A 27,047-nucleotide genomic window follows, 5' to 3' on the forward strand; every position below is an offset into this window, starting at 1 on the left:
TAAATAAGTAAAGAGAAATCAAATTCTTGTAGCAGGTAGACTACTGTCTTCAAATCAATTTGAAATTTCCTTCCATTCTGTATAATTCAAAAGGAATCTGACATTATATGTTACATGGATTGATATTATTACTTGGAATGGCTGAAGCAGATCTGACAAACACACAAATGAAGAAATAAGTCTTGAAGGTCTTACATTGTGGTGTTTTAAGTAGGAGAAAGAGACAGGTAGAGAATATGAAAAATAAAATAATAAATGCACTAACTGAAGAAGTTATTTCAAATTTCTTTCTTGCGCCTTTTTTAGTCTCCTGTTCTATAACTTAGCATAAATTTTAATTGTATTTATTTTATCCTTTTTTGTGTTCAATATCGTATCTCCTCTTGGTGAAAAAGGAGCTCTAGCTCCAAGTTAGAGATTAATTTCTATTTCTTTCATTTCTGCCTGTTCCAAGATGTGTTCCTTTGTGAAAACAAGCTAAATGCAAGGAAGCTTTTGAAGATGAAATTTGGTCCAACATTCAAAAGAATTAATTTCAAAGCTTGATTTGATTTCTTTATTAATCCACGAAACAATTTACATTGTATGGATTATGATCTGCAGATGAATTCAAATTGGGGGATGGGAGAGAAGAAAGAATGAACACTTTTTTTGGGGGAAGTTACGGGATTTATTTCACTTTTTATAGTACCTTTTTTTACTGTGAGTAATACTTGAAGTATTTAGTCAACATTGTAAACACCCATTATCATTACCCATGTAATAGCAAGATCCTCCCAGCTCATGTGCGATATATCCCTGCACCTCTCTGGAGAGGTGTTTCAGATACATGTTGAATCCCAAATTTGATCATGTGATTTTATATTTCCATGTAATTGGAAGCAGTGCTTTTTCCTTGGATGTTTCCAGTAAACTTGTGATGACAATTTTTTGTAGGAATCTTTTAATGTGAGGGTTAGCCTCAAAAATTACAGTGATCTTTAAAGTCTATTTAATTTGAGGTTACATAAATACAGCTTTTACCTTTACTTGTGAAAACTGAGGAACTATGTCAATAATATCTACAAATTCCTTAAATTATATCCTTAAACCTTCTTCACTGTGAAATGGCAGAAGTAGATTCTCAGTCTACATTTTTGTAACCTTCTTTCCCAGGACATATCTCTTTTACATTGTAACATTTTTTTATTATGGACATAGCTGTTGGCAGTAGTTTTCAGAACTATGTGGTAACCTTAATGTAACAATAAATTAGATATGGTATCTAGTCTGATATTTATGTTCATTATATTGAGTTTATTTGACCATATTGTCTAATAAAATCCTGCCATGCTTCCTACATATGCTGTGGGAAGCACCAGAAGCAGAAGCATTATATTTCCCTTATACAGGGTGATTCCGTGATAATGTTACAAATATACAGGGATGATAGAGAAGTGTAAGTATGTCACTTTGAGGCAGGGGATCCTGGTCTGGAAATGACCAGGTCAATAGTTACAAGTTATGATACCTATGGAAGTGGAATGCATTTAAAGGCACTGTTGTTGCTAAGATTGTAGGGTAGGCAACTTTCACAGGTGGTAGTCTGGACTGAAACAAGACAACAACTGTCTAATAAATTTGGGCTCTAAAACGCATACCTTAAAAATTATGTATACTTGTTCATCTTCACTACAGTGAAACAAGCCTTCTAAAGAACAAGTGCCCATAGCTCTTAAGGTATGCATTTTAGAGCCTATATTTACGGATATTTTTTCTTGTTTTGGTCCATAATACTTCCTCCAAAAATATAGAAACGTGTTTCACGATATTGAAGATGAACATGGGCTCATAACTCTTAAAGCATGCATTTTAGAGCTCAAGTTAACTAGGCATTTTGTTTCGTGTTTTGGTCCATACAATCACCTGTGGAAGTTGTCTACCCTACAATCTTTGCAATAACAGTTCCAGTACATACATTCCACAGTCATAAGTATCAGAACAATTTTTACTTAGAACTTTTGACTAGATCTCATTTCCAGACCAGTGTCCCTTACCTCAGATTGATACTTTTACACTTTTCTATCATCCCCGAAATTTTGTAAATCACACTGTATAGTACAGAATGTGTAAATTACTATAAAATTCTACTTCAGAACAAAGGTTTAATTTTGTACTTGAATTGTACATGATGAACTTCTGTAAGGCTACACATTTTGAATGCACTAAAAAGGAAGGAAATAGAATGCACATAAGAAGTAAGGAAGAGTACTTTTTAATGTTCTATTAACATTGAGACCCATGATGAACAACATTAGAAAATTACACAGGCAGACAAGTACAATGAGATGGCACTAATATAGAAAAGTGAGAATGTGAAGATAATTACCAGCTTTATATTTATACTACAGTTTTATTTGCTGCTACTCAGGAGTGACAACAAAGGGTTTTGCTAAGAAATAATCTTCATCAGTATCTGAATATTTCACAGTTATTACTGTTTCCAGATTTGTAAACACTCTCTATAGGCCATTATGTAACCTGAAAGAGAGTTCCTCTATTCTTCTATGTGAAAATTATGGTTACTCACATTCCCTTTTTAGAATTTCATTTGATTTGATTAATTGCAGTAACTTTTGTATAACGGGAAAGAAAGGGAAAAAACTGTTGCACTTGAGTGTAAATAGAAATTTATATGATGATTTTCAGTTATGGAAATTTCAATTTTTCACCCCTTGTTCTAGGGCTACGACAACTCTGAGTGTTTCATCATAACACAAGATCCATTGGAAGTAACTATACCTGATTTCTGGCGAATGATCCTGGAACAGAACGTCAGTACACTGGTTATGCTTTCTGATGTGAGTATAATTTCTATTTCTTTTATTATTTGTATCACATCTGATAGGTAAAATTGGAGCCTCAAAACTAATTTCATCAAAGAAAAGGACTATTCATACAGTGTGAAAAGTTGTTGGTGGAATATAAATAATAATTTAAGGAGTAAAAATAACAACTCTCTAAATAGTTGAGGTGCCGAGTCATTGAGAGGAATATAAACAAGACTGAAAGGTGTCAGATGAAATCCATATCAGTGTGGTATTCTGTTGCCTTCCTCCTACCGATAAACTGACTTACCCAGACAACTATAGGAGGACCAACAGTTTAACATGGATTCCAAACCATAGTGTGACTCAGCATTTTTCATATGGACAAACTTTGCCAAAGGTGAAAGAAGAGATAAGTAACAGATAAAAATTTTAGGATTGACCAGGAATTGAGACCAAGAACTTTGGATTTGTAGTCTGGCACTTTATCACCGAGTCACCGAGCCCCCATATCGAGGTTAAAACATGTTTATTATTCCTATGTGTAAAAATATAAGCAATTTATTCATTCTAAAGTAAATTTTCAGGCCTTTTTAAAAAAGTTTCCTCTTTTTACGCAGCCTCCTTTTATAATTGTGGGTTGGTAACCATACGTAATGTGAGGTCTGCAATATGTTCCCCACAACACATGGCATGAGAAACACTCTGACAAGTAAAATAGAGAACTGACAGATATTGTATGCAGTTCTCTCCCTCCTGTCACTGGTAAGGGATGCAATTTACTCATGCTGCAAGAGGAAATACTTACCTCCCCCAAAAAGGGGGAGGGGGTATATTTCAGAAACAGCCAAACTATAAAACTCTTCATAGTTCTGTGTGATAGTATATCATGTTAAAAGTGAGTTGTTGATACCATTATGAATAAACACCTTGGAAACTCCAGAACACCACATGGATTGATGTCTGGGATGAAGAGTGGCTGTAACATTATCATGGGACCATTTGATATGCTTCTTCCACCAAGTCCGAAATCTAAACTGGGAGAAGGAAGTCCCTTTAAGAGCCAAACAGACCATGTATAAAACTTACCTCTTGCCAATCGTGATGTATATTCTAAAGGCCTCTGCCATAAACAAGAGAGAAGAGAGTCAAATACAAGCATGTGAAATGAAGTTCCTTAGGTCAGCTCTACAAAAAACTAGGAGAGACAGAGTCAGGAATGATTATGTAAGGACAGACCTGCAGGTGACATTGACTACAGAGGAGAGGATGAGTGCTTTGAGATTGAAATGGTTCAGTCATGCGAAGCGAGTGCACCCGACTCGAACTCCACGCCAGTATTTAGAGGTGGAGGTACCAGGAAGAAGACCAGATGAATGGCCTAGAAAGTGATGGACAGACTAGGTTAAGGAAGATCTCAAGAGGAGAGGAGTAACATGGAATGTAGTGGAGAGGGGAAAACTATACCAGGACAGAAATCAATGGAGGCATATTGTTCACCAAGTTCCTACTCAGCTCGCTGGAAGGAAATCCTGATGGTGGTGGTGATGATGGCAGAGGAACCGTCTAAGTATACAAGAAGGCCATCAGATTCTTGTTTACAGTAACAGTTCAGAAGAAAATGAGGGTGCAGGTGAGAGAGCCAGTTTAACGGACTGTTTTTATTTGCTAGCTAGTTTCATAACAGTGTACACAGCTACAGAGTGAATGATTCATTGCGTAATAATGAACTCCATCTCCCTGTAAATTCAGTGCAAATATGTCCCTATCTGCAACTGAATTTATTAAAATGATTTTTCTGAAATTATGTAATGTAACAATGTGAAGTGCACAATGTATCATACAATCCATAAGTGTCAGATAATTGATCAGGCATCAGAATTGTAGTAGTACAATTTTTGAATAATTGAGTCAATGTTCTTTTGGGGGGAGAAAATTTATCTTGAAGAGCAGCAATATGTAATCCAAAATCCAATTCACTGACATTATGCTCTATATATCACTTAACTTCTAACTTCCCTTCAGTATTTTTGGCTTCCAGACCTCGATACTCTTGTCACACATTGCATCTCCATCTGCAGTAACGTGTGTTATAGGTAGGATTTAATGTGCACTTTCTTTGTGCCTGCGAATATAATCGTTGTCAAACTCTCTCATGTTCTCATTATGTTAAGTCTCTATCACTTGAACCTTGTTGTTGCAGTCTTTTTTCAGCTTTACAACATTATGTTCTAGCTTATCACCTCAAGAATTAATGCTTTTATTAATTTCCTATGTTGCTGAAGATATTTTTAAAAATTGAAAGGTCCAGGATGGAATAACAACAACATTATGAGGAGAATAGGTAGCTACTCACCACATAGGAGTTTTGGGTCGCAGGCAGGCACAATGAAAAAGAGTACTAAACATTTAAGCTTTCAGCTAAGAGTCCTTCTTCACAAACTGAAAGCGCACGTACGTGCACATGCGCTCGTGCGCATCCACCCCCCCCCCCCCCCCCCCACACACACACACACAGTGTCTCTGACCTCTGTAATGGTCGTGTACATATGAACCATGAACCATAGTCCTTGCCGTTGGTGGGGAGGCTTGCGTGCCTCAGCGATACAGATGGCCGTACCGTAGGTGCAACCACAACGGAGGGGTATCTGTTGAGAGGCCAGACAAACATGTGGTTCCTGAAGAGGGGCAGCAGCCTTTTCAGTAGTTGCAGGGGCAACAGGCTGGATGATTGACTGATCTGGCCTTGTAACACTAACCAAAATGGCCTTGCTGTGCTGGTACTGCAAACGGCTGAAAGCAAGGGGAAACTACAGCCGTAATTTTTCCCGAGGAAATGCAGCTTTACTGTATGATTAAATGATGATGGCGTCCTCTTGGGTAAAATATTCCGGAGGTAAAATAGTCCCCCATTCGGATCTCCGGGCGGGGACTACTCGAGGACGTCGTTATCAGGAGAAAGAAAACTGGCGTTCTACGGATCGGAGCGTGGAATGTCAGATCCCTTAATCGGGCAGGTAGGTTAGAAAATTTAAAAAGGGAAATGGATAGGTTAAAGTTAGATATAGTGGGAATTAGTGAAGTTCGGTGGCAGGAGGAACAAGACTTTTGGTCAGGTGAATACAGGGTTATAAATACAAAATCAAATAGGGGTAATGCAGGAGTAGGTTTAATAATGAATAAAAAAATAGTAGTGCGGGTTACCTACTACAAACAGCATAGTGAACGCATTATTGTGGCCAAGATAGACACAAAGCCCATGCCTACTACAGTAGTACAAGTTTATATGCCAACTAGCTCTGCAGATAATGAAGAAATAGATGAAATGTATGACAGATAAAAGAAATTATTCAGGTAGTGAAGGGAGACGAAAATTTAATGGTCATGGGTGACTGGAATTCGAGAGTAGGAAAAGGGAGAGAAGGAAACATAGTAGGTGAATATGGATTGGGGGGGAAAAATGAAAGAGGAAGCCACCTTGTAGAATTTTGCACAGAGCATGACTTAATCATAGCTAAGACTTGGTTCAGGAATCATAAAAGAAGGTTGTATACCTGGAAGAATCCTGGAGATACTAAAAGGTATCAGATAGATTATATAATGGTAAGACAGAGATTTAGGAACCAGGTTTTAAATTGTAAGACATTTCCAGGGGCAGATGTGGATTCTGACCACAATCTATTGGTTATGAACTGCAGATTGAAACTGCAAAAAGGTGGGAATTTAAGGAGATGGGACCTGGATAAACTGAAAGAACCAGAGGTTGTAGAGAGTTTCAGGGAGAGCATAAGGGAACAATTGACAGGAATGGGGGAAAGAAATACAGTAGAAGAAGAATGGGTAGCTCTGAGGGATGAAGTAGTGAAGGCAGCATACGATCAAGTAGGTAAAAAGACGAGGGCTAATAGAAATCCTTGGGTAACAGAAGAAATATTGAATTTAATTGATGAAAGGAGAAAATATAAAAATGCAGTAAATGAAGCAGGCAAAAAGGAATACAAACATCTCAAAAATGAGATCGACAGGAAGTGCAAAATGGCTAAGCAGGGATGGCTAGAGGACAAATGTAAGGAAGTAGAGGCTTGTGTCACTAGGGGTAAGATAGATACTGCCTACAGGAAAATTAAAGATACCTTTGGAGGGAAGAGAACCACTTGTATGAATATCAAGAGCTCAGATGGCAACCCAGTTCTAAGCAAAGAAGGGAAGGCAGAAAGGTGGAAGGAGTATATAGAGGGTTTATACAAGGGCGATGTACTTGAGGACAATATTATGGAAGTGGAAGAGGATGTAGATGAAGATGAAATGGGAGATAAGATACTGCGTGAAGAGTTTGACAGAGCACTGAAAGACCTGAGTCGAAACAAGGCCCCGGGAGTAGACAACATTCCATTAGAACTACTGATGGCCTTGGGAGAACCAGTCATGACAAAACTCTACCATCTGGTGAGCAAGATGTATGAGACAGGAGAAATACCCACAGACTTCAAGAAGAATATAATAATTCCAATCCCAAAGAAAGCAGGTGTTGACAGATGTGAAAATTACCGAACTATCAGTATAATAAGTCACAGCTGCAAAATACTAACGCGAATTCTTTACAGACAAATGGAAAAACTGGTAGAAGCCGACCTCGGCGAAGATCAGTTTGGATTCCGTAGAAATGTTGGAACACGTGAGGCAATACTAACCTTACGACTTATCTTAGAAGAAAGATTAAGAAAAGGCAAACCTACGTTTCTAGAATTTGTAGACTTAGAGAAAGCTTTTGACAATGTTGACTGGAATACTCTCTTTCAAACTCTGAAGGTGGCAGGGGTAAAATACAGGGAGCGAAAGGCTATTTACAATTTGTACAGAAACCAGATGGCAGTTATAAGAGTCGAGGGGCATGAAAGGGAAGCAGTGGTTGGGAAGGGAGTGAGACAGGGTTGTAGCCTCTCCCCGATGTTATTCAATCTGTATATCGAGCGAGCGGTAAAGGAAACAAAAGAAAAATTCAGAGTAGGTATTAAAGTCCATGGATAAGAAATAAAAACTTTGAGGTTCACCGATGACATTGTAATTCTGTCAGAGGCAGCAAAGGACTTGGAAGAGCAGTTTAACGGAATGGACAGTGTCTTGAAAGGAGGATATAACAAAAGCAAATCGAGGATAATGGAATGTAGTCAAATTAAATCGGGCGATGCTGAGGGGATTAGATTAGGAAATGAGACACTTAAAGTAGTAAAGGAGTTTTGCTATTTAGGGAGTAAAATAACTGATGATGGTCGAAGTAGAGAGGATATAAAATGTAGACTGGCAATGGCAAGGAAAGCGTTTCTGAAGAAGAGAAATTTGTTAAAATCGAGTATAGATTTAAGTGTCAGGAAGTCGTTTCTTAAAGTATTTGTATGGAGTGTAGCCATGTATGGAAGTGAAACATGGACGATAACTAGTTTGGACAAGAAGAGAATAGAAGCTTTTGAAATGTGGTGCTCTAGAAGAATGCTGAATATAAGGTGGGTAGATCACATAACTAATGAGGAGGTATTGAATAGAATTGGGGAGAAGAGAAGTTTGTGGCACAACTTGACAAGAAGGGATCGGTTGGTAGGACATGTTTTGAGGCATCAAGGGATCACAAATTTAGCATTGGAGGGCAGCGTGGAGGGTAAAAATCGTAGAGGGAGACAAAGAGATGAATACACTAAGCAGATCCAGAAGGATGTAGGTTGCAGTAGGTACTGGGGGATGATGAAGCTTGCACAGGATAGAGCAGCATGGAGAGCTGCATCAAACCAGTCTTAGGGCTGAAGGCCACAACAACAACAACATATGAGTTATGCTTGTTTGAATGTGTGCATGCTTTCTATTTTTGGCGAAGGCCTTTTGACCAAAAACACTAATGTTTAATAGTCTTTTCATTGTGCCTGTCTGCAACCCAGTGCCTCCTCTATGTGGTGAATCATAATCTTTTCATGATATTGTTGGAGATATTTTTTGATCAATGTGGCTTTCAAGATCTGTAAACTTTGGTCCATACTTTAAATCATTTGTTTTGTACTTGAAAACTTCTGAGTTGAGTCCTGCTTAATGCTGGCAGGTATTTGGTTCTGTCCTTGTGAAGTGTACTCACATTGCTTACGCTTGCTGCTCCCACATCCATAGAATGGGAGATGACCTATTTGTGTGCTTGCAGGAGTAAGCAAAAATCTTAAATAAAAGTTTTACTTGGCTCATTCTGTTCTCATTTAGACTTCTCTTAAAGTAACAGAACTTCAGAGGAAACAGTTCATTAGTATGTACAATTTCCAAGTTATGTCATAATATTTGGAGAAGCTTTAAACCACCCTACAATATAGTATTAAAAATACAAAATCATAAGTTATGAGATGAAACTCCTGCAAAACTGTTTTCTCTGAAAGTTACTTAAAAGAATTTTTTAGGACATTTATTAGACTTGTTGGCAATAAACAGACCTGGTCTTTCTGAGGATGTTCTCATAGAGTTTGAGTTTAGTTATCATGATGCACATATAGGAACAGTGCTTTCCCATATAAAACTGCAAAAATTAACAGAGAAGTATGTATGTTCAGTAAAATTTATGAAGACATCATATTTCATGTGTGTCCGTAGAGAGGCTCATCCAATTCCAGTGGCAGACTAAAAGAGAGATGTTGTGCATCATGATGTGGTGTACTGTAAAAATTGAGGGAGTGTACATTCCTAAAAAATTCAACCCATATATTTCCTTCTGTTGACTATATCTTACAAAATGATCATAAAGGTAAAATTAGAGATATTTAATCTGTACACATAGGTTTACTATCAGTTGTTGATGCCACACACTATTCGTGACTGGAACAGAAGTGACAGTAGTACACAAAGTATCCTTCCCAACAAAGCACAAGATTGTTTGCAGAGTATAGACGATTTTATTTCAGTTCACAGCCCCACTTCATTGCACAAACACAAGATACATTAAATTACAGGATGGAACACAAAGTTTATCCGTCAGTATAACACTACTCTACACACTTTGGAAACCAGGTTATTGTCAAGAGTTATCGACAACATGTGCTCTAAAAAACCAAATAAAGACTGTGGGATCAGACCAAGTATCATAGCTGCATTTGTCATTGTTGAGTCCGTCTGGCAGATCACAGTGGTAAATGGCATAGAACTATAACTGCTGTGGTAGCAGTTGGCCACTGTTATGTTCTAGAGCATAGCCTATCGTAGCATCACCTCGTTTTTATGTGGAGATGCAGCTGCTGCTGACAAGAGACCACCTTCAGCTGCGTTAATTAACTGCCTGGTGTGTAATGACAGCACTGCCGAATTCTAATTCCCTTTCCCCTTTGCTGTCATGGGCACTGAGAAGGGTGTGTGTTTTACTGCAAGTCAACCAAGACTGAGCTGGCGATGCCTGTCATGCTGGAGGTGGTGGGCTGTTCATCCCAATGTCCACGCCTGTACTGCTTGGAGGTGAAGTGGGGCCATCCATCTGGATGTCCTCTGGATGGAACATGCTCCCATATGTGGTGTTTGAAGGTAAGGTACCCATGCACTCACTTCGTCACCCTGTTTTTCTCATTCTGGACCAAGTCTGGCTGGGAGGCTCTGGTGTGACCTTCGCAACAGGACCAGGTAGAGGCTGGTGTTGTGGATGGAACACCATGTGTAGCTGTTGTGGCATGCTCTCTAGGTTCTCCTTAAGTGGGAGTGGGGACTGTGGTGGCATGTGTGACTATGACTGCAACTGGTTTTGATGTTTTCTCTGCAGGCCATCCATGCGTCAGTCTCATGCATGGGAGCCCCTGTAAAGGCATTACCATGGCAGGCATCCAAAGTGTGTTCTGTTTGGAACTGCACACCCACACAAGGGTACCAAACTGGATATGTGGTAGTTTGAAGCTTATGGTGCCTCGTCTCACGAAGTAGGGTAGAACCGTCTGCTGGTGGCCGTGTAGATCTGCAGCTGCTCCTTCTGTTAATTGATGTTGTCACTTAAATGCTGAGAAAGAGAGATGGAGCCACTTCTGTGGATGCTTCCTCCACAGTTTTCAACAGTGGCTGTTTGAGCATTCTAATTATTCTTTCCACTTATCCATTGCTGTGGGGTGCTGATGTCAGGTGTGGAATACCTTTCCTGTGGCAGAAATCCTCAAACTACTTTGATGTAAATTTCTGTCTATTATCCAAAGTGATGGTCAGGGATAAAGCCTTAAATAGAAGCAACATTGTATCTCTGGTGGGTGGTGGTGGATGACATTTTAACAATATAAGGGAAATTTTGCACTGTGTCCACCACTGCCACCACCAGCCACATAAAACTGAAGAAGTGCCTGGTAAAATCTATATAGATTCACTCCCATGGATTTGTGGTTGTGTTTCAAGACACTGAAGGTGCCCATGGAGGCTGCTGCTGTTGAACACACTTGGCGCAGTGGTGAATCAAGACTCCTATACTGCTGGGGAGGGGGACAAAATGCTACACCCTCAACAGCAGTGTTCAGTAGCACCAGGGTGTAGTATGTGCATACTTTAGTGATTAATTTGTCATGAACATCGGTGACCAGGTGGTGTTCAGGAAGCCTGTCTGTGCACCCTCTGTTTGACCCTGCAGTCAGTAACTGTGCCGAGTTTCGAGATCAACAGTGTTTGCAACATTAATTCTAGGGTACAACCATGCCCCACCAATGAGTACATACTCCTGTCGAACAGCTTCAGCCATTTGAACAGGATCACATTGTGGGTCTACGGGAAGCTGAATGGACATATTGATGGATTGCTGCATATGTTGAGTCCAATGTAGCGGTGGTGTGTCACTGCTTTCAACAGTGTCTTTGGAACATTCCCACACCTGTATCCCAGGCTGCATGTCCAAATCGAACAGACATGTCAAGATTGACTCATTTGACGAGCAGCAGTGGCCGACTGAACATCGGCCAGGAAAAAATCTGGGCACATGTTGCATCTGCTGTGTCACCTAGGATCATTGGGAGCCATTTCCTTGCTGCAGTATTCAGATCACATGTGCCTCTGGCCGGGCTACGACTACCACTATCACCATGATACCACCAAGTGTGGCTACTCTGGCGTTGTGAAGGAGTTTACTAGAGAGTAGAATGGCACTTTGTTGTCTTAAGTGAAGAGAGTAGGCTCTGTTCACATGTGAGTGATGGGCATACGCATGTATGACGTAGACCAGGTGAGCTACTTATTCCAGAGTGCATTTGCCTACACAACAAAAGTCCCATCCCAAGCTTCGTGGGGTGGTGGTCATTATTACAACTCACTGTCACATTTGCTGTCTCTGCAGGGTAAAATAACCAGTGCCCACTGCATTGCATGGGCTGTTATCCCCTTGCTACTCCCATTTCTTTGACGGGAAGATTATGTCCTTTATTAGCATCACAATGCACATCCACCATATGGCCGCTGCTACACAAATTTTCTTCACGGTGTAGAACAACTGCCCTTGCCAGCAAGATCAACAGATCTCTTGGCAACTGAACACGTATAGGACACGATGAAGCAGGAACCTAGGACCTCGAAGAAGTGTTGCCGAATTGCAACTAAAGGCACAAGATGTGTGGGGCAGTCAATCACAAGATGCCATTTGGCACCTTAATAAACATTTATATGTGGGAATTCATCTTTGCTTTTGCCACCAGAGGGGTTTACATTCTTGTCATTTCCTAGGCACTACAGTGGATCGAGGTGAGAATCCGTGGTCTCAAAACTGCTGGAATGATGACTCAATCATCAATGGACATGATTATTTCATTTAATAGTTGTAACTGATGCTGCATCAGGAAGAAGAATTGAATCTGCATGTCTGCAGGACAGTTTTCTTGCCATACTATGCATGTCCACTTGGCCACCTGTGATAAGACTGTGATGGTTTGTGATGTCACTAGGAAGTTTGTGATTGTTTGCTGTACCTCCAAATACAGCTGGAATCAAGTAACTTCTTGTAACTTCTTACTTATCAGATGCTGGGTCCTGTTCCATGTACAATCTGAACAAATAATTGCTAGTTACTTGGGCACAGCAATGTGTCAATAGCAGTTCTATGGGTGTGATAGCTTTTGTGCTAAGCATGTCTGAGGTACTCTACTTTCTCTTTGAAAAACCCACATTTATCAAGATTATATTTTAGGCCTACTTACTACTCATAGGCAAGAAAATACTGCATGCAGATTCATCAGGTGCCTGGTTTGCTGTGACCTGTCTCTGTTATTGTCAATATAATTTTCACATGACAGGAGTGATATTGTAAGTTACTCAAGATAACACTAAAAAGTTGCTGGCACACTTGCAACACGAAACAAAAAGCATATTTGTATGATCCAATGGGCATGTTGATTGCTGTTATATTTTGTGATTCCTCATCCAGTGGCAACTGCTACATCTATTTTCAAGAAATTTTTCAGCCAGATAATTTTTACATCATATTTTCCAATCTAACATTAGATATAAATCTGTAATTGACTGAACATTATGTGTTGATTTGAAATCTCCATACAATTGTAGTGATCTGCTTGATTTATTTATTGCTAGTATTGGTATATCCCAGTTACTTGTTGTCACAGTTTTGATGTTTCCCAAACTTTGTAGGTGATGAAGTTCTTCTGTAATTGAATGTTTTACTGCTGTAGGCCCTGGGCATCTCCTACAGAATTTCACTGTTCTGGCATGCCTTAAAGTTATATGCAATGTGAAATTGTTAGTGCACACTAGGTCTGGTGCATATAGTGATTCAGATACTTCACAGAAATTTTCTAGGGCATTGAACAGAATATTTAACTTGAATATATCCATTATATCGTGTATATTGAATCCAAATAGTAGAATTGTGTTGAGCCCAAAAATATTTGTTACACACTTTTGAGTCAAAAGATCTAGAGAAAAAGTGTGAGTCACTTGCTTATACTTTGCATCAACAGTGAATATGACCATGATTGGAATGCTCCGTTTGCTGTATTGACACCAAACAATGGTTAGTCAGCCCTTCTTGAGATTGAGACAGAACTTTGTTGTTTACTGTCCAAAATTCCCAGTTGAGATACAGGCAAATTCTCTGTCAGAATAATTTACTAATTTTTAAGAAATTGTTCACTTCTTCATCAAGGGAAGAAAGGGTGCGTAAGCTTTGTGGGACTCTGCAAAAATTTCGAAAATGACCATTCATAATTGCAACTATTTCTGAACATCCCAGTGTTTCATGAAACAAAACATCTGTCAGTATTCATTGTAAGAGAGCAGCATAACTTCCTGAATTTCAGTCTGTTCATCATTGCACATTTCCTTTTTTATCTACAACAAAAAATCCAAAGGCTCACTCAACTTTGCGTGTCTTGCACTGACAGATGACATTTGACAAGTGTCAGTACAGCACAAGCCTTAAAATTTTGTGAAAAATCAGGACACCTCCCTGTGTTGTTTAGGAGCAGACTTAATGTTGAGTGGCTGACTGTTTCTCATTTTCTGTGTTAGTGGTCATCAAACTGCAAGTATTATGAAGTAGTATTCAATGATAAGACTATAATAATTTTATTTAACACCAAGGTTGCAAACAGAACCATGCATTGTTATACACACAACCGTGCCTGTTGTTACACATTGTTTCGGTACATTTAAATCATAAATAATTTTCATTATTTAAGACAGTTGTGTTTAGGCTCACTCATCCAATATCATTTTTAACAGATTGGTGTTTCATTCAGTAGGCATGAAACTAAATAATTATGTGTTGTGATAACAGAGATGCCAATATTTTAGGTACCTGCCTGGACATCCGTGTGTGTTAGTGAGCCATTTGCAGGATTGAGGCAAGCCTCCAGCCCTAGATATTGTGAATTGTGGTTTATTTGTCTCATTATACACACATCTAAATCATTTGATTCAGGTCCAGGAGACACGTCAAATTGTGGTAAAATTTCACCAGACTGACTTGTACAATTTACAAACGACATTCATTCATATTCAGTAAGGTTTCTTACAATCAAGTTGTTCAGTGCCTGAAAGCCATCATCATTATTGTCAAAGGTGCTGTGACTAATTGTATGCAAAATTACTGTACTGTAGCCTCAAAAAGGTTTCTACATGCCAACTGGGAACTGCAGCTGTTAGTTGATAAAACATACATTATTCTAAAGGTATCTGTGTGACTTGGGTATATAAAATCATGAATAATAAAGGTATGTAACATTGCCTGCCTCTCTCCTCTCGTGTGTGTGTGTGTGTGTGTGTGTGTGTGTGTGTGTGTGTGTGTGTGTGTGTGTGTGTTTTGGGGGATTCTGTTCTTACATTAAGTAGCATTGGCTATATTTCTGTTTGGGGGTAAACTTGATTACTATATTGTCGCAGAAGAAGCATACTGTAGTAGTTATGATACTAGACTGTTGCATGGGGGGTCGTGAATTCAAAACTCATCTGAACTGTAAAATTTTAATTTCTTTATTTAGTTCAAGTACATTCTAGAAGTATCCACAAATGGCAACAATCATCATACTGCAATGTTCTGTAGCTGTATATATATCGTATGTGTTCTGGCCGGAGGCAGTTCGCTCCGCGCCCTTGTATGTGCAAGTGCTAAATAAAACCTTCGTTAAGTGAAGTTAGTGTTCATCATTCATCTACTTACACCTTCTTCTATGTGACATTATTACTTGTATTTGTAAAATAGGTTACTGGGTTAGAAATGCTTGTGTGTCATGAAAAGATTAACATATTTATAATTAAACTTGAATCAAATTAGTGAATTTATAGCATTTTACTTGTTTCATATTTCAGATAGTTCTCTTCTGGAATTTGCATTTTTCTCTTCAAATGACAGTAACAGATCCAGGAATTTGTTTACACTCATCAGTTCCAAATTTTTATCATATTTGTTAATCAAGAAAACATACCCATTGATGTAAATACTGTCTTAGGCAATATGTAAGGTGTAAAATTAGTGGGTCGGAACCTTGTGTGACTTCTTTCTGATTTTAGCGTAACTTCAAAGGGTGTTTATGAATTCTGCTGCTTTCCCTACCTCCAACGGAGAGAATTTGTGATCAAAGAGCCTATGATGACCTCCAGTAAGCATCCTTCTCCTGTCTCCACTCCCTCCTCTCGTTACCATAGAGCTTTTGACTGAAATTCTGATACATATTGTCCATTCTAGCTTGGAGATGGACCAAAGAAATGCTTGAGATACTGGCCAGATGATGAAGCTGTTTATGATCATGTTCGTGTGAAATATTTAGATAATGAAAGCTGCCCATATTACACACGCCGGGAACTAAGTGTTAGCAACATTAAGGTATGTTAAAATTTTCAGTTCTTGTAAATTATTTAGCTCAATATCAAATAGGAAATAATATGTGAATGTTTGCTAAAACATCTTAGACCGTTAAAATAATGAAGTAAGTTTTAAAAACTCTATTTTTAATATGGTAGCAACTTTCATGAATGTGCCCAGGACATTCTTGCTTTATTTTCCAATATCTTGGCTACAAATTGTATGGCCATTGTCTAGGAGGGTCATTGATATTTTCTGAATGTGGTACTGTGCCTGTTTAGGAATAAACACGCCACTGTGATTTAAAAAAGGAATTACAGATAACATGCACCTAACAGTGTATAAAACACATAAACACTCACTAAAGACAGAAACTCATAATGATTGTGATGCTTGGCTGGTCATTCCAACTGTTAGGTGGTTCAGATTCTAGACAAAAATGCTATGAAACCATATAGTAGATATCAGTTGAATTACTCTATTGGCTGAGTTTAAACCCTTGTATTGGTTGATTATGTTGTCTGTCATCTGCATACCCACTATTTCTTTAATGCGAGCTCTCACAGAAAGATGGGATTGTGACCATTATATGAACATTGTTATTATTAATAGAGGACCATTACAGATACATTGCTCAGTCACCATAGATTTGTTCATGCTACATAACATCTACCTTTTTTTTAAAAAAAATCCCAACTTTCATAGCAGTAGATTGCTGTTAATGCTTATTACAAGAGGTCTGCCTTGTCCGGTTAGAAGAAGATCACATTCACTAGATTTTTAAAATGATTGTCACTATTTTTAAGGAAAAACATATGGAATAAAGGCTCTGTATCTAACACTCTCTCTGCCTCTTCCTTCCCTCATGAGTGATCTCAAAGTGCGGTTTGCATTGCTTTTGTGATTGATGTGGCCACAATCTTTTGTAATGGAATACAACTAACTATCAATGTCAGACATTACATGAGCTCTGTGAGCTAAAGGAAAGTTATTGTATGCAATAGATGGTGGTAGCTGGATGTCTACAAGTATAAATTAGTATGGAGTGATTAAAACTGTATACTGTATCAGGACTCAATTCTAGAACCTTGTGTATCACAGGCAATCTGTCATTGAGAGAGCTAACCAACCATGATTCACAACACATCCTCACAACTTCCTTTCTGCCAGTACCTCTGTATCCTACTTTCCAAATTTGATAGATGCTCTCTTGCATACATTTCTTGGCTAGTACAGCTGGGAGAAAGGATGTAGTGGAGAACTGGCTTGGACTCGGATGAAGAGTTGTTTCCAAAATGTAGCAGAGTGTATACTGGCTGGAAGCTTCGTGTATGATGGACAGGAACTCAAGGGAAGAACTGTCTTTTCTTGGCCAATGTTCTTACAAACAAGCTATGGGCAGCGTATGCAGATGATTGTGCTTTATTTTCAAAATCATTCGTAAATAAATTAGTCACCAGGGTGGCAGAGGGTCCCCAATATCTTAACAGTGACAGCTCAGAATCAAAGACAGGCTGACACACCAGGATGCTGCCTTCCATAATTATAAGTTGTTGCAACAGATTAAAAAAAAACCAAGCGAACCACACTTCAGTCACCCACAATAGAAGAAAGAAGTGTGGCCAGAGATGTTGATTCTAGAGCTTTTATTCAGTGTGTGAGGAGCATTTCTCTAAAAATAATGAGAATCATGAAGAAACATTAATTATAAATGTTCTTCCTCTCATCAGCCAATACTTCCAGCATGTGGTAAGAACAATCTACTGCTATGAAAAAGGAAATTTATAAAATTCTATGTCAGTGCGGTTAATTTTAAACTACAAGAAAGATCTACATCTACATCAGTACGCCGCAAGGCACTGTACAGTGCATGACGGAGGATGGCCTGTACCACTACTAATCATTTCCTTTCCTCTTCCATTCACAAAGAGAATGAGGGAAAAATGACTGTCTACATGCCTCTGTACAAGCCCTAATTTCTCCTTTCTTACCCACATGGTCTTAATGTGAATTGTACGTTGGCAGCAGTAGAATTTTCCTGCAGTCAGCTTCAGATGCAGGTTTTCTGAATTTTCTCAGTGGTGTTCCTCAAAAAGAGCATCACTTTCCCTCCAGTTATTCCCATTTGAGTTCCCGAAACATCTCCATAATAATTGCATGTCATTTAAACCTACCGGTAAAAATCTAGCAGCCCACCTCTGAATTTCTTCAACGTCTTACTCCAGTCCTACCTGGTGTGGCTCTCAAAGACTGAAGCAGTACGAAAGAATGGGTCAGACAGATGTCTTGTATCCAGCGTCCTTTACAGTTGAACCACACCTTGCTAAAAATCCTCCCAATAAAGCAAAGTCGACAATTCGCCTTCCCTATCACAATTTTGTGCTCGATCCACTTCATATCGAAAATAATATCACACTTCCATGGGACACTCCTGACGATACCCTGGTCTCTGATGAACATTCACCGTCAATGACAGTGTACTGGATTCTATAACTTCAGAAGTCTTTGAGCCACTCACATATCTGGAACTTTTTCCTTATGCTTGAGTCTTTCTTAACAGTCTGTAGCTAGGTACCATGTCAAATGCTTTCTGTAGATCTAGAATTATGGAATCTGCCGGTTGCCCTTCACCTGTAGTTTGTGTAACAGTTCTGTTACTAAATGTGACACTTCTGTCACTAAATGTAACTGGGTTTTCTCTTTTGATGCAAGACAATTGTCAGGATGAGCATTCTAAAGCATTCTGTCAGGGTGACAATATTAAATAAATTAACTTTTCTCTCTTAACAACATGTGGGCAGGGTGGGTTCTTCCTTGGCTCGGGTATGAGGTCGAATGAAACATCATTTTTACATCAGATAACTTTTATTGAAGATTTGTACAACTGTATCTTACGGGATGTTCTGGTTCGGAGAGCGGCAGCTGTGTCGTTTGTGAAGTCTTCTGCTGCGGCAGCGGCGGCGTCTGATTACGCGTAGCGGTGTGTATTTCGTGTCGCCGTCTCGCCCAGTTGACTGGAGACGCACAGCGCGAGGTGGCCCGTTTAATTATTGCGAGCGAAATCGTGCATCGGATGATACCTTGGGTGTCGCGTCCCAGTGTTTCTCTTCTCTAAGCGGCCGCGTGTGTTCTGCGTCGGCCAGCGGAGCGGCGCGGCGGGGGAAGGCCAGTGTCCCGGACTCGAACCACGGACTCCCGCTTGCCAGTCTTCGGCTGTCAGGTCTTCATCCCAGCTCACAGGTGACTACTGATGTGAGGCCGTCTCCTTCCCGTCCTCACGAGTCACCCGGGTATGTAAAAATCCGACTTCAAATACCTTTTAACTTCTGTCTTCTGGTGCCGCGGCTGCTGCTTGCTATTCCATTACAGCGGCGGACTTGGTTCGTCTGTGCATGATGCAGACTCTTCTTGCACGACGGTCTTCAGCACCGAAACTGACTGAAAACTACTGCTACTCTTCTTTTCTTCCTTCTTCGTCTCTCGTCTCGTCTCCGTCTCTGTCTCCCTCCGTCTTCATCTGCGTCTTCCTCTCCGTCTTCATCTGTCTGGCCCACTGCGTCTCGCGTATTTATTCACTTCAGTTTACTGGAGGTGAACGACTTCACGGTCATTGCCTCTTCTGTCACGTTGAGAAGCTCCTCGAAGAATCTTCTTAACATCGGTCATTGGCTCTTGAAATGTAGGCGAGGGCTTTTCATCCCATGTGACGACTGAGAAACACGTGAGCCGGGTATTGCCTCTTCTGTCACGTTGAATAGCTTCTCGAAGAATCTTCTTTACGTCGGTCATTGGCTCTTGGGATCTAGGCGAGGGCCTTTGCTCACATACGACAACTGAGAAACACGTGAGCCGGTCGGGCGATGCCCTGACGGCTGAATCGACAGCGCCCGCTTATGTGGAACTTGCTGACTTCACGGTCATTGTCTCTTCTGTTCTGCTGTTCGGCCCGCTGTTTGCGAGTATGTAACTCTCTAAACTAAACCAAGTTTTTCATTTATATTCTAATTTCTAGTTCACTTTGATTCCACTAATTTATTTACTTAAGTACCACTCAACATTTGCAACATGTCATGTGAGAAATGGACAAGCCAAGTTTCACACAGGCAATGCTTTCTAAAACTGTGCTAATTAAAATCATTCGTCATCTGTTGGCTGTGTTATGCTCATAGTGTCAGGTGACCCCTCAGAAGGAAGTGTACCAGTGTCCCAGGGTTTTCTAGTGAGATACACAGATGTCATCATCATTTATGGATATTGTATTCCATTAAACACTTGCAATGCCACATCATAATGCAGTGCAATTTGCAAAGGAACTCTTCTTTATTTGAAATGGATGGGTTTTGTTGTGTAGCTCCAGATGCCAATGCTTCTCAATGTGTCATTCATAGGTTGTGGACATGCTACAGGGAGACAGGTCAGCACTAAAGGCAAGTTGGACACGGTCACCAACACATTACTACTACACGTGAAGACCAGTTTCTAGTCATCTCTGCATTGTGGTGTCATACGGACACTGCGAGTGTACTGTGAGGCGATCTCAGAAGGACCACAGGAGCTGCTGTGTCCGGGCAAACTGTAATGAACAGTTTATGAGAAAGGAGCACATGACCCAGATGTTCTGTTCAAGTATCTCTCTTGACAACATCTTGCAGCTCACCTTCAGTTCTGCAGTTCCCATGTCAACTGCCAATTTTTTCAGTGGCAAAACATGTCGTTCACAGACGAGTTCAGATAACCTCTGACACAAGATGATAGCCATGTTCATGTACCAAAACCTGTAATGTGTGATACCTGCCAAATGTTGGCCAGGAAATCGACAAATTTCCAAGGTTCTGTGATGTTGCTGTGAGGCCTCAATGTTGACAGCCATACAGATCTTCTTGATGTCCACGGTCGCCTTCCTGCTGAGCTGTGCATTGAACAGACCCTATTGGACCACGTGGTGACTGCTGCGTATGATGGTGGCCCTTAATTGCTTCTGATGCCTAAGCGTAAGTGGCAGGTGTCAACAGGGACGTCTTGCGAAGTCTGGACATTGAAATAATAGAGCGGCTGGCGGTGAGTCTCAACCTAAACCCAATCGTACATGTACGAGATGTGTTTGACAAATGTGTTCGTGGTTGTCCTGTTCTACCACAGGCCCTCCAAGAATTTTTAGGGGTCTCATTGAAGAATGGGAATGGATACCAATGGGTGACCTCCTTAGAGCATGCCGTGCAGCTGTCAGGTAGTGAGAAATGCTCACGGAGGGCTTACGAGCTATTGAAGCTCTCAGTGTCCAATGAAAAGCGAGGAGGATGATGGGAAGAATGATTGTTTCCTCTTTGTGTTTGACACCTGTCAAAAATTTAAGGCTTTTTATGTAAATGATCGAGAATGTAATGATGTTTTGTTGTGTACTCAATTTCTGAAAGGTAAAAGTATGATTTGTAAACATACCCAGGCTTCAGTTATTGCTCAGTGGAGTGTGGCAGACACTCAGTCATGTTTCCCTAATTCTTTTGAACAGTGTATGTTCCATGAATCACTAAATATCTGGGAGCTTTCTACTTCAGGTTTTGGCCAGCTCTCAGTCCTGAGAATAATTTGAGTGCAAGAAATTTCCAGGAGGGCAGTAAATTCAGAAACTGTGATATGAACACGTCCACAATTTATGGTAACATTTTGACAGTCGAATTGTCATTACTCTGAAAGCGGCCTGGTTTCACACTCCGTGTGTCATCTGGTGAGTGTTCGTCAGAGTACATCAAACTACTGCCTAGCCCCCCCCCCCCCCCCCCCACACACACAAAAGTGACATAAATGTTGCAACTATTATTTGTAATTCTGTTGAAGTTGCAGTGAGAAAAATATTTCATTTGTGGTGACTAGATTTGGAGATGATGTCCATTATCAAACCATCGGAGATGATGTCCATTATCAAACCATCGCCTTCATAGTAAGCAGTGACACACTTTCCACACCTCAGAGACTCCTCTCTGAGGGATCCATGGAAAATGATAAATTTAATGTAAATGTAATACAATCAGTACATTTGCAAATAGCCACTGTCAGCACATCATGAGTAACATGTACAAATTCATTGACAGCGTATTATCAGTGCTTCTTGTCAAACTGTAGAGAGATTCATCTACAGTGTATTATCAATGGTTCTTGCAAAACTGTAAATGAATTTGTATGTGTTACTCGTGATTGATTGCTGATTTTGGCTGTTTGCAAATGTACTGGTTGTATTAAATGTTAGTACTTGTGATGAAGGTCATGGTTTGATAATGAGTGTCATGTCTGAAACTATTCACCACAATGGAAGGATTTTTGTCATCGCAACTTTGACAGAATTACAAATAATAGCTTTAATGGAAGTGAGTTGCTAAGCCTTTTTTTCCTGTGTCATGCAGGAGGTTGATAGAAACATTGCAGCTGTGTTGGGTCAAGCCAAGTGACTACTTCAGGTAGCTAATTACCATGGGTGAGTGCTGGGTGTATCACTATGACCCAAGACAAAGGAGCAAAGCAAGCAAGCAATGGAAACATGTAGTTTCAGCACCACAAAAAGAGGCAAAGACCCAACCACTGTCAGGAAAGATGATGCCGAGTGTTTTTTGCGCCTACCATAGTGTGATGCTAACATTTTATGCTTACAAGAGGCAAACCATCGCAACTATGCCAATGAAATTTCCTCACAAGTTTACGGGAAGCTGTCAAAATGGAGTGTCATGGAAAACACTTGAATGGGGTATTTTTGTTCTAGGACAACAACCCAGCTAATTCTGCCCAGGACACAGTCACATTTACAGCTTCTGTGAGCTGTCAAATGGTTCAAATGGCTCTGAGCACTATGGGACTTAACATCTGTGGTCATCAGTCCCCTAGAACTTAGAACTACTTAAACCTAACTAACCTAAGGACATCACATACATCCATGCCTGAGGCAGGATTCGAACCTGTGACCGTAGCTGTGAGCTATCAGATTTCGTGTCAAGTGTCATATTTTCACCGTGTGGTACCTAGACACTTCCTCCTCTGTCCGTGGATGAAGATACCATTGCGTGATAAAATATGTGAAGGACAAACTCTCAGCATTTATTTACAGAGTTCATAAATGTTCTATATGTCCAGCCTTCATTATATGACACGCATTTAATCAGTAGTACATTTCTCCCCATACCTGACCCAGCAAATCAGCAGTGATGGTAAGAACAGTGGCTGTGATGCACGTCTCACATTTTCAAAGTTTTGCTGTAGAGGTGGAATGTTATTGGTATCCTTGATGTAACCCCACAAGAAAAAATCACAAGGTCCAACGACAGTGGTGGCCACACGAATAGTGCCAGGTCAGTGACCACAACATGACCTATCCACCCCCCCCCCCCCCCCTGCGGGTTCGGGGGTTAGAATCGGCCCGCGGTATTCCTGCCTGTCGTAAGAGGCGACTAAAAGGAATCTCAAACGTTTCGGCCTTATGTGATGGTCCCCTGTCGGGTTTGACCTCCATATCTCAAAATTTTTCCGAAGAGCGAGCCGATTGGGGAAGGGCACCTTACTTGGTGCATTGTGTCCATGTTGTGTTGAGAACTTTCGCCATCTTATTCGTCGTTGCATTGCAGTCCTGCCCGCTCTCCATCACTTGGGCATGGATACGCTCCTGCGTACACTTTCTGCCAAACACTGTACAGGGCCAATTTTCTGCAATGACGGCGACCATGGACCACATGTCACCTAACATCCAGCACGGTAGCCAGTCCGTTGTGGTGGGGCCGCCATGTACCCTGTTGGTTGTAGCCCCCTGACAACACAGGGATCGCTCTACTGATGCCTGCGCCATTAACTCCCCACGTATGCCAAAGAGTAGATGCCCATCTCCCTGGGGCATCGGGACTCCCGGCAATGGCCATCCTGCCAGGTGGCTTTTGCTGTGGCTGGGTAGCGCCCGTGGGGAGGGCCCTTGGTCGGAGTAGGTGGCATCAGGGTGGATGACACACAATGAAGCGTGGCACATCTTCTCTTGCTGGTGGCCAGCCACCAGCAGTCTCTAAGCGTTCGAGGGCCTATTTTAAAGGTAACGTTTATGACCCCAAATCATTCCCCTCCCTCGCCACACCATGGGAGGAACGAAAGGCATTAAATGAAAGTGAGACTTATTCGCCCAGGTATCTTGTCTGCACCAGAGCTGATGGGGAATCCTTTATATCCATGAAGCCTCAGTTCTTTGTAGAGCATTTAGAGAACAAGTTTGGGGAGGTGGAGGGCTTGTCCAAGATGCGGTCCGGATCGGTGTTGATAAAAACGGCATCCTCCGCCCAGTCGCGGGCCTTGCTCGCTTGTAATAAGCTGGGGGATGTCTCCGTAACTATCACGTCCCATAAAAGTCTGAATATGGTCCAGGGCATTATCTTCCACAGGGATCTCCTTTTACAGTCCGATGACGAGCTGCGCGCCAACTTGGAGCGACGAGGTGTCCATTTCGTCCGGCGCGTCCACCAGGGTCCGAGGGATCATAAAGTTGCCACCGGTGCCTTCATCTTGGCCTTCGAGGGTGACACGTTACCTGAGAAGGTCAAGGTGATGGTGTACCGTTGTGATGTCAAGCCGTATATCCCTCCCCCGATGCGGTGCTTCAAGTGTTGGAAGTTCGGTCATATGTCTTCACGCTGTGCTTCCGACCTCGTATGTCGCGATTGCGGTCGACCATCCCATCCTGATCATCCCTGTGCCCCGCCTCCAATCTGTGTGAACTGTGGTGAGCACCATCCGCCTTGCTCGCCGGACTGTCCAATTCTGCAGAAGGAGCGGAAAATCATGGAAATCAAGACCCTCGACCGACTGACGTACACTGAGGCGAAGCGGAAATATGATCGGCTTCATCCAGTGCGTATGACATCTTCTTATGCCGCAACTGTCACTCCTGCTACAGTTCCATCAGCTCCAGTCAGCTCTCAGAGTCGAAGGACCACACCTGCCCCCTTGATGGTGGGGGGCACTAAACTCCCTGTTGCTCCTGCTCCATCTACTTCAGGAGCAACACCCCCCCAAACCATCGGGGACATCAGTTCCCCCTTCCCAGCCGGAGAAGCGTAAGTCTTCTTCGGCTCCTCTTGCCAGGAAGGGTTCCCTTGGGGACCTCCCTTCGCAAGTTCCGACCAGTACAAAAGCAGACAGCCGCAAGTGGCTCAAACAACCACCGGTCCCTGGTCGTAGGGCCTCACGGTTGTCGTCTGTCCCTGAGACTGACCCAGTGAAGCCCTCCCAGCCTGAACCACCGAAGGCACAGCGAGAGAAACAGAAGAAGAAGAAAGTCCCCAAGGCTAACGACATTGCGGTGGCACCCATCCCACCGCTTCCTACAAGCTCTGCGTCTGAGGACGAAGTGGAGATTCTGGCGTCCGCTGAGGACCTCGATCTCGCCGGTCCCTCGGACGCAATGGATAGCATTTGCACGGGTGCTCCATCGGAGGCAGCAGGTGACCCAGCGGCGTAATCTGCCTTCCCAGTCCCGTCACGCCTTTCCCAGCCATGGACAACACCATCATCCAGTGGAACTGCAGCGGTTTCTTCCACCATCTAGCTGAGCTCCGCCAACTTATCAGCCTTCACCCTTTCTTCTGCATTGCTCTTCAGGAAACTTGGTTTCCAGCAAAGCGAACCCCCGCCCTCCGTGGCTATCGGGGTTATTATAAGAACCGAGCAGCTTATGAAAGGGTGTCTGGTGGCGTCTGCATATATGTCCTTCACACACTGCACAGCGAGTCTGTCCCTCTCCAGACGCCTTTAGAGGCTGTCGCTGTACAGGTGTGGATGCCACAGGCTGTTACCGTCTGCAGTCTTTACCTTCCACCGGATGGTGATGTCTCGCAGCATGTCCTGGCTGCACTGGTAGCCCAATTGCCGCCACCTTTCTTGCTATTGGGCGACTTCAACGCCCATAACCCTCTGTGGGGTGGGTCAGTGGCAACAGGTCGAGGCGCCATCGTTGAGCATTTATTGTCGCAGCTCGATCTCTCGCTGTTAAATGATGGTGCCTTCACACACTTCAGTGTGGCGCATGGCACATACTCCGCCATTGACCTTTCAGTCTGTAGCCCTAGCCTCTTACCGTCTGTCCAATGGAGTGTGCATGACGACCTGTGTGGTAGTGACCACTTTCCGATCTTTCTGTCACTACCACAGCGTCACTCTTCTGGGCGCCCTAGCAGATGGGCTATGAATAAGGCTGACTGGGGCTTGTTCTCCTCCGCTGCCGCTATTGAGCCTCTCTCTACTGATGACATTGATGCGGTGGTTAAATCGGTCACCACCGGCATCGTTACTGCCGCCGAATCTGCCATTCCCCATTCTTCTGGGTCCCCTCAGCGGAGGGCTGTGCCTTGGTGGTCGTCTGGGATCGCTGAAGCGATTAAAGATAGCCGGCGGGCGCTCCAGCGTCACAAGCGACATCCCTCCATAGACCACCTTATCGCCTTCAAACGGCTGCGTGCGCGGGCCCGCCTCCTTATCCGCCAAGGCAAGGAGGAGTGCTGGGAGCGGTATGTGTCCACCATTGGCCTCCATGTCATTCCATCGCAGGTCTGGGCCAAGATTTGACGCGTCTACGGCTATCGGACCCCTGTCAGCGTCCCTGCGCTCTCATTGAATGGCGCAGTTTGTACTGACTCCGATGTCGTTGCAAACCGCTTGGCAGAGCATTTTGCTATGAGTTCCGCTTCTGCAAATTACCCCCAGGCCTTCCGCTCCATTAAAGAGCGGATGGAACATCAGAGCCTTTCGTTTCGCACCCACCACCCAGATTCTTACAATGCTCCATTCAGTGAGTGGGAATTTCGCAGTGCCCTAGCCGCTTGCCCTGATACCGCTCCTGGGCCAGGTGGCATCCACTGTCAGATGCTGAAACTGATGTATTGGTGAATGTGCCAACACCTTGTAGATAGAGGAGGCTGAAATGCACGCTATCTAACGCAGGCGGG

At 42.1% G+C, this 27,047-nt stretch overlaps 1 protein-coding gene across 1 annotated transcript in view; it reads left to right on the forward strand.

Moving 5' to 3' along the window:
• LOC126249038 (tyrosine-protein phosphatase 69D) overlaps nucleotides 1-27,047 on the forward strand; it is a 388,523-nt gene that overhangs the window by 317,918 nt on the left and 43,558 nt on the right. Inside the window, exons 22-23 of the mRNA XM_049950657.1 lie at nucleotides 2,724-2,840; nucleotides 15,970-16,107. Of these exons, the coding sequence (XP_049806614.1) occupies nucleotides 2,724-2,840; nucleotides 15,970-16,107 (255 nt within the window). The remainder of the gene's footprint in view (nucleotides 1-2,723; nucleotides 2,841-15,969; nucleotides 16,108-27,047) is intronic.

Source organism: Schistocerca nitens, chromosome 3, assembly GCF_023898315.1.
Source record: "Schistocerca nitens isolate TAMUIC-IGC-003100 chromosome 3, iqSchNite1.1, whole genome shotgun sequence".
NCBI classification, from domain to species: domain Eukaryota; kingdom Metazoa; phylum Arthropoda; class Insecta; order Orthoptera; family Acrididae; genus Schistocerca; species Schistocerca nitens.